The 9210-nt window shown below is 48.2% G+C and overlaps 1 protein-coding gene across 1 annotated transcript in view; it reads left to right on the forward strand.

Annotated features, from left to right (window-relative positions):
- The window catches only part of LOC105860100 (V-set and transmembrane domain-containing protein 4), a 99063-nt gene that overhangs the window by 53992 nt on the left and 35861 nt on the right, over positions 1-9210 (forward strand). The window contains exons 6-7 of the mRNA XM_020280476.2: positions 5230-5336; positions 6821-6882. Coding sequence (XP_020136065.2) covers positions 5230-5336; positions 6821-6882 — 169 coding nt within the window. The remainder of the gene's footprint in view (positions 1-5229; positions 5337-6820; positions 6883-9210) is intronic.

Genomic DNA, 9210 nt, shown 5'->3' on the forward strand with positions numbered 1-9210 from the left:
TGTGGCTAGCCCACTGTACCCAGCTCCATTTTGGCGGCTGATGTCACCTATTCCAGACAACATCCAGGACCATGCTCCCCGCTTCCTCCACACACTCTACCCAGGGTGGCCCTTGGTCTTGGGCACTACCCATAGCTCCAGCCCCTAAGACCATAGGACCTGGGTTGGCCTCTCCTTTTGGGAGCTGGTTTAAACCCCAAGCAGCCAAAGGGATCAGGCTCTAGTGACCTTCCTCCTACCCCACTGTTCTTGTTCTCTATTGTCTGGGCTGGGCCCAGTGTCCTTGCTTCAGGGCCCAGGAGGCAGGCTGCCTGGGATTGAATCCCACATCCCTTGCCCAGCTGGTGACTTTTGGGAAGGTCTCGTTTTCACCTCTGAGAGGGTCAGAGGTTATTGATATCAAGCACTTTCCACAGTGCTTTGCACAGGATAGACACAAACATATTGTTAACTTTAGTTCCTGCAAAATATGTTGCTCAGAATTTGTTCAGTGGCTTACAAAATCCAGGTTGCCTGCTTCTCCTGGTGTTCTGGGGCAGCTGTCCATTGCTTGGGTTTGCAGCCCATCCCCCGCTGCCTGGCCTGGCCTGCACTGGTACTTGTTCAGACTGCTGTGTCTGTGGAGGCATCTGTCAAGGGGAGGGCATGTTATGTTATCCTGGGCAGAAAGATTTTCTGATCAAGGTTTAAGTTACAACTTGCATCCCTCCCCACAGGGCTAAAACATGGCACCATGAAACACCCAAGTAGCGATATCATGGTAGTACCATGAAGTGTCCACACGGCACCCACGTGGTAGAGACCAGCGTCGGTTGCCATTTAGCTATTTGGGGCTCCATCTAATTTAGGCTTTGCTATCTCATCTGACCCTCATAATGCCCCTGTGAGATAGATAGCAAGGATGAGTCTCTCATTTTACAGTGGGAGTGGAGGCCCAGGGAAGTAGTGACTTGTCCAGGGTCACCTCTCCCATCAGATGGAGCCAGCTTCAGTGCAGGCTCTCCCCTTGCCCAGTGCCCTTCACTCGTCCAGCCTCCGTGTGTTGTGAGCAGAGGCGTGGAGTCCTCATGGGAGGAGCCTCCTGGGGGCGGATGCCTGCCACAAGGGCTCTGTGTGCTGCGTCCTGCCCGGCCCCTGTGTGCGGGGCCAGGAAGACAGCCCTGCCCCGCAGCGCAGCGGCCCCGCAGCCAGCGCGGCTCTGCTCGCCGCGGGAGTTTCCGGCGGCGCTTTCCGTCTCTCTTGGTTTGCCTGGCTCCAACAACGCCCCCTCTGTCGTGTCACAGACAAAACAGGGCCCTGTCCCCACTCAAGATGTAGAGTGACATTTCTTATAGGTTAATCCTAAGGGGACTGTCTTAGTCAAGAATGTTGACCAGCCCTGCTGGCTCAGTGGGAGAAGCGAGATTCTGAGGGGAAAACCGTCTACCGTATCTCATTGTGGTGACTCGCTGTCTAAATCAGATCAGACTGTTGAAATATGAATTGGAGCCAAATTTAGTTTAGTACAGTTTCACTGTTTTGAAGGAAAACAGTGATGACAAAGCAGATTTTTTTCAGCTTACTGAAATCCCTGAGCAGAATGGTGTAAGTTCATATAAAGGATGTTTCAGCAACTTCCATTTTCTGTTAAAGAGCTAAAGAATTAAATCCAAGTAAAGAGAAGAAGAAGTTGAAATACTATTTGAATCTCCAGTGTGTGAGGTGCAGTTGGGGAGACTGTCCAAGCTCAGAGGCAATAGAAGAAAGGAAAATATCAAAAGATTTTAGCAAAAACAAGTAAAAAACTGTGCATTGAACAGAAAACCAAATTTGAAGGGGAACTGGGGAAAATATTTACAATAAACATGTCAGAATGATGTAAAAGTTGCATGCAAGTCTGTAACAAAAATTCAAGATCAATAAATAATAGCAGATGATATCCATACACCATAAATGAGGAAAGTCTCTAGACAAACATGGGAAATGTTTGTCCTCACTACGAATCAAAAAATGCAAGTAAAAAGGAGATCACATTTTTCTTTATTAAATGAATCATTTTTTAAATCGACAAACTTGGTGTTAGAAAGGGTGACAACATCGGTGCTCTCATTCATTGACCAGATAGCTATAAAATAGTACTAACCTGTCAGAAATCATTTTGACACTGGGTATTAAATAGCCTTTAAAATGGTCCTCCTTAGGGACCTAATAATTCCAGCTCTAAGAATCCAACCCAAAAGTGAAAGTCTAAGAATGAAAAACCATTATGCACAAATGTGTTTAGCAGTGTTATTTTTATATCAAACCAGGAGGAAAATTAGATGTTTAGATGTCAGGACATGGCTAAGCAAACCATAGCTTATCTTCTCACTGGTATAGTATGAGAATGTAACAATATGAAAAATTTATATTAAGTAAAAAGGATGCAAAATTGAAATATAGTGTGATTTAAAAAACAATGTATAAAAAACAAGGAAAAGTTGAAAATTTATATCCACACAAAAACCTGCACACGGATTTCTGTGGCATCTTTATTCATAATCGCCGAAACTCAGAAACAACCAAGGTGTCCCTCAGTAGGTGAGTGGGTAGATAAACTGTGGTGCATCCAGACAGTGGAACACCATTCAGTGCTAAAAAGAAATGAGCTGTCGAGCCATGAAGAGACACGGAGGAAATGCAAATGCACATCACTATGTAGAAAGAGCCCGTCTGAAAAGACTACATACTGTGTGATTCCTACGTGAAGTCCTAGAAAAGGCAAAACTATGGAGACAGTAAAAGGATCAGTGGCTGCCAGGGCTTGGGGCAGGCAGGGAGGGATGACTAGGCAGAGCATGGAGGATTTTAGGGTGGCGACACTATGCCGTATGATACTACCGTGATGGATACATGTCATACATTTGTCCAAACCCATAGCATGGACAGTGCACTTAGAGTGAACCCTACTGTGAACTATGGACTGTGAGTAATAATGAAAGGTAGGGTCGTCAGTTGTGACAAATGGACCACTCTCGTGGGAGGTGGACAACATGGGAAGCCGAGCATGTGTGGTGTGTCGGTATATGGAAACTCTGTATCCTCCACTCAGTCTTTCTGTGAACCTAAAACTACTTTAAAAAATAAAGTCTTTTAAAAAAAAAAGCAAGGAAGAGGAAAAAGTGAAAATATTTGCAAAGGTTGTGTTTTGGTTATGATAGACTTATTTTCTTTGGTCTCCATGCCTGTAATTACCATTTTAAAACAGGAACATGAACTATTTTATAACGGAAAGAAGAAACAAACATTTTAAGAGTTTAAAAAGCTACAGAATGAAACCAAACATGTGGCTGTATATTTAAGCAACTCTGAGAGTTTCTCATCCCTTGTTTGCTCTTAGTGGTCAAACTTTTGTAAATTCACATTCCTTTTGGCTATTTGTGAATTTACACAATTGACCCTGTATTCTAAAGCTATGACCAGTTAGAATTTCTGTTCCCAATAAAAACAAGCCATCTTTGGGGAAGCTCATTGGGAACTGTATTCTTGGAATTTTTCCCACAACGTGTGATTCAGTCTTTATTTTTAAATATCTAAGACTATTATTAGAATAACCTATCTCTTATTACATATAATATATATTTGCTTGAATTATAAACATATCTGGTAATCGTTCTCCCTGTCCTATCTCCCATCTGTTTAGTTCCTCAGCACCCTCTTTTAGGGAACCCCTAATTTTAAATTCTTAGGAATATTTTCAGAGATTTTTTTTTACCCATGTGCAAGAAAATACTAACATATATTATTATTTCCCCCTACTTTTATACAAGAAGTGGCACATTTTACACATTGTCCCACTTAGCAGCATTCAAGCATTCCACGTAACAGTGTATCTGCCCTTTTCAGGACAGAAATGGCTTCTTTGCTCTTTGCAGCACCGGGGACCCCTGTGTGGTTTCACCGTAACCACGCAACCTGCCCCTCGTGCACGGGGCTGGTTCTCATACCCTGGACTACGCCGGCACTGTGATGGCCGATCTTCCACACGCTTCGTTTCACACACATGCAAGGACACCCGCAGGATGAATTCCTGAAAGTGAGATTGCCAGGGCAAAGAGTCTAAGCTTCTGCAATTTTGATAAATTTCACTATATCATTCTCCATCCCTGCACCCTTACCAAAAGAGCACTTTGCCTCAAATTTGACTGTAGGCATACCGATTTGTGAAAAAAAGGAGTGAGTACATTTTAAGTTGAATGTCTGTGCCAGGAGGGAGCATCGGCGTGTTTTCGCGTGTGAACGAGCCTTTCCGTCGGTGTGAAAAATGCTTGTTTACCACCTTCTTTCATTTTGATGATTGGGCCGTATTTTTATGGATTTCAAGAAATTCTTTACGTGTTGGGGAGGTAGCCCCTCTCTGGGTTGCCGGAGCCCGCAGGCAGCGTGTGAAGTGAGGCCGATGGCCATTCCGGGGAGCCCGGGGGCGCCGGCACGTGCAGCAGGGAGAACAGGGCTCACATCACGGCAGCCTGGTTTGCTGCTTGCCAGCAGTGCCACCTAGACAGGTCAGGCAGCACCTCTAAGCCCAGCTTCCTTACCTGCAGTATGAAAAGGCTCGTTAGCCCCGTCACTCTTGGTTGTCAAGCATAATGCACAGAAAGAACCTGGCCCGCAGCGGTTACACCCGGTGGTCAGGCAATTGGAGATGCGGCACTCCTCGGGTGGACTCACTTCGCCTGCACTTCAGGGGAGGGCACAGCAGAAGAAAGCTCCCACATCGCGGGGATCCCAGAGACTTCCAGGTGCCACTCTACAGGGTCCTTTCTTAGCTGCGCAGGTGTTGTGCTTTTGGATTATGAACCGCAAAGACATGTGCGAGGAATCTTGGTTTTAGGGGAGCTTAAGCAGAAATTTCTAGCGGTATCTTTAATACTCTACTGGTGATGTAGCCAAGCCAGACTGTAACCAGTTAAACCAGGTGTAAACCATCAACCCACACATCCATAAACAATGTAGACAAGTTGGCCCGGGGTCCCTCCAGGGAGTTTTGAACACTAAGCAGCACATTGTAAACCCACCCTTCTTATCGTGGTGAAGGCTCAGTACCGGACTTCCAGCCATCCCTGGAGAGAAGCACAGAGCAGTTCCCGCCCGGCTGTAAGACAGCCCTCCCTTACACAGGTACACGGGAAGCACTGCAAAGCTAGACTTTTCTTCTGATCTTTGCAATAAACCTACCTTTGGCTTAACCAGGACCTTGTTCTTCCGCAGCTCAGGGGAGACTGTCACCAGCGTGACCAGCCTGGCCCCACTGCAGCCCAAGAAAGGCAAGAGGCGGAAGGAGAAGGTTGATGTCCCTCCTGCAGTCCCTGCCAAAGGTAGGAAGCCGGCCTGCAGTCTCCCGTGTGGAAACCGCTGTGACTGACCCAGGGTGGGATCAGGACAGCGGCACAGGCAGACGGAGGCTCCGTGTGGGATCAGGACAGCGGCACAGGCAGACGGAGGACATGGCGTTCAGTGTCCTGTGGTCTGGAGGGCCCACCTAGATTCTGGTCATAACAGCCGTTGGCCCAGCCCCTGGGTGGGAGGAGGTGTGCGCATGCCCCCCCCCAGCACAGCACAGCAGGGGAGGGGCACAGCCACAGGAACCCGGGCTGCATTTCACCTTGAACTCTACAGCGCCATGGCCCCCCCCCCCCCCCCCCCCCGCACAGCACAGCAGGGGAGGGGCACGGCCTCAGGAGCCCGGGCTGCATTTCACCTTGAACTCTACAGTGCTCTGCACTGGCCGGGTGCGCAAGGGAGTCCTCGTGGTTCCTTCAACCGAGAGAAGGCTCTCTGAATTTTTAAAGATGTCAACCGGGTATACAGTTTATTTCAAATTTGTTTTGAGGATAAAGTGAGGGTTATCCTGTGATTCCAGTTACGATTTAGCGCAACGTGAGTGAGGAAGATGGGTGTTCTGGAGGAAAGAACTGCCCAAGTACTCAGAGACCCAAGACTGTCTGTAGGTAACTCCTAAAGTAACTGGCCATTCAGGAGATGTTCATACCTCAACAAATTTGAAACATAGTTGGGAATACAAGGATTGCCCAGATGAAATTTAGTAACAAGACAAGATACATTTTCTCTCTCAGTGGGGCTTCACAGGGCGTCCCCCAGGGACCCTTTGAGCCCTGTGGGGACGCCAGCGGTGCTGCCAGGAGAAAGGGGCGTGGTGGGAAGGCAGGGAGAGTGCAGGTCTGGGAGGGAAGGCGGCAGAGAACACCTGCCCTGGGCCAGGCACCCTGCTGCCGTCTGTGTCACCCTCTGGGGTGGACATACTCCACCTTACAGAACATGCAGATGCATGTAGAGAGCTACGTGGCAGAGCCGGCTTTCGATGCCAAGTTCAAGTCCCAAATGGTTCAAAGACTAGTTAGATGAGGTTCAAGGAAGAGCCTCGGTTTGCTTCTCTGTTAAATGGGGACAATAAGACCCTCCCTGATGACCTCACAGGGTTGCTGTGAGGATCAAAGGTCGTTGCTGTTGGTGCTAGTCTGTGGATAGGATGGCTTCTCCCAGGGGAGGTCACAGCCTCAGCTTTTACCAGGTGCACCTGGTTCTCACCTGCACACCTGACCTCTTTGCAGCTGGCAGTGTTTTCTGCAGAGCTGTTTTGTTGACCTTGCTGAGGGGAGATGATGACACATCCAAGACGGGGTAGGACCGTCCCCACCAAGGGGCACTCCACGACACCAAATTAGAAACCAGAGCTCTTCCGTGGGGCCAGGAAGGGGCCCGCGCCTGTGCACAGTGTGTCTGTGCTGCTCTTACTACGCGGCCGGTAGCCACAAGTGACACCTCTGACCTACTTCCACAGCTCCGGTGGCGCCTGCGTCCCACAGGCCGAAGCTGCTGAAACCGCAGAGGAAGGTCGCCCTGGTGAGTAGCGTGTTCTGCATGGACCCCGTCCCTTGAGCCCCAGACACGCCCGGGGGCCAGACAGCCCTTTCACTGACTCAAAACACGCTGGAGTTTCTCGGTAACTTTGTCCCCAAGCAAAGGCATTCTCTGTCCTCGGGTCAGCTCTTCTCCACATTCAGTTCCCAGAGGGACTGGTTAAAAGTCCAAATTTTTTATTATAAATGCTGCTTTTCTGAAAGAAGGGGAAAAGCCACACTCAGAAATGTATCAAGTAGAAGGTGGACCTGCTTGTGCACATTCACCTGACAGCACTCTGAAGAGACTGGCAAGCATATCTTCCAGAAAATATGTTGTCTATTTGGAATAATTTTTGACTTGTAGAAAAGTTGCAAAGCTGTAAGAGAGTCCCTGCACACCCTCACTCACTGAGCGCCAGCGTCGCCCCTGGCCGGGTGCGCGTCGGCACCGGGAGCGCAGCGCGGGGGGGGGGGGGGGGGGGCGCTGCCCACTGCCAGCGGACGCCCGTTATCCACTGATGTTCCTTCACTGCCGCTCACCTGCCGCGGCGCCTAACTCCCCCCAGTCTGTGACACTCATTGGTCCTTTTTCTTTCATAGCCTTGACACTTTTGAAGAGGAGTGGCAAATTATGTTTTAGAATGTCCCTGAACTTGGGTTTCTCTGAGGTTTTCTGATGATAAGAAGTGGGTATCAGATTTGGGGGAGGAATAGCACAGAGGTGAAGTTCCCTTCTCTTTGTGTTGTGTTGTTCTCATTGCATCATGCCAGGGGCTCCTGGTGTCCATCTCGGTCAGTTGGCTATGGTGGTGTCTTCAAGTTTCTTCACTGTAAAGTTACTATTTTTCCCTGTCTACACTCTATTTGCATGAAGCCAGTCCCTAAGTCCAGTCCATACACAAAGCAAGGGAGGTTAAGCTCCAACTCGTGCAAGGACATGTGTCAAGAATTTGAGGACATGTTAAAAGCATTAGAGTAATTAATAAATATTTTAGGGGAGATATGCTAAGGCTGTGCACATACCCTGTTTTTCCTTGAACTGGTGCTTACTAAGTTTGCATTCATCAGTGAGCTTTGCTTGCAGCAGGTTTTACTATGGTGTACTAACGGCAATTTTCCATTTCTTTCAGTGCTTCTCCATTTGTTATTTGGGATTCTTCTGTAAGGAAGAGCTGTCTCCCCTTTTCCTTATTTATTCACTAATTTCTTGATATCAGTATGGCTCCATGGATATTTATTTATTTTTTTAGTTTTTAATATATTGCTCAGCAGTTGTGTGTGCATGAGAGAGAGAGAGAAACTGTCAAAGCTATGCCAAAATGTGTATATACTGCAAAGGGCCAAGGCAATCTGGAGGGAAGAGAGCAAGGTGGAGGATTTATATACCAATTCTGAAGACTTATACTAAAGCCACAGTGATTAATACAATATGGTATAATATTAACAAAAGGACAGACAAGGAGACAAAGGAACAGAATAAAGAGCCACAAACTCATCTGCTTGTGGATTGTCACTGAATTATGACAGACGTATCCTTGCAATGCAGTGAACCCAGGTTTATCTTTTCATTAGATGGTGATGGGTTCATTGGATATCCACATGGAAAAAAAGCTCCATAATCCTTACTTCACACCACACCACACACACACACACACACACACACACACACACACACACACACACCACACACACACACCACACACACACACCACACACACACACACCACACCACACACCACACACACACCACACACCACACACACACACCACACACACACCACACACACCACACACACACACACACACACCACACCACACACACCACACACACACACCACACACACACACACACACCACACCACACACACCACACCACACTCACACCACACACACACACCACACAAACACACCACACACACACACCACACACACACACACACCACACACACACACACACACCACACCACACACACACCACACACACACACCACACACACACACACACACACACCACACCACACACACCACACCACACTCACACCACACACACACACCACACACACACACACACACACCCACACACACACCACACACACACACACACCACACACACACACACCAAACACACACACACACCACACACACACACACACACACACCCACACACACACCACACACACACACACCACACACACACACACCAAACACACACACACACCACACACACACACACACCACACCACACACACACCACACACACACACCACACACACACACCACACACACACCACACCACACACCACACACACACACACCACACACACACACC

Source organism: Microcebus murinus, chromosome 14 (assembly GCF_040939455.1).
Source record: "Microcebus murinus isolate Inina chromosome 14, M.murinus_Inina_mat1.0, whole genome shotgun sequence".
Taxonomy (NCBI): domain Eukaryota; kingdom Metazoa; phylum Chordata; class Mammalia; order Primates; family Cheirogaleidae; genus Microcebus; species Microcebus murinus.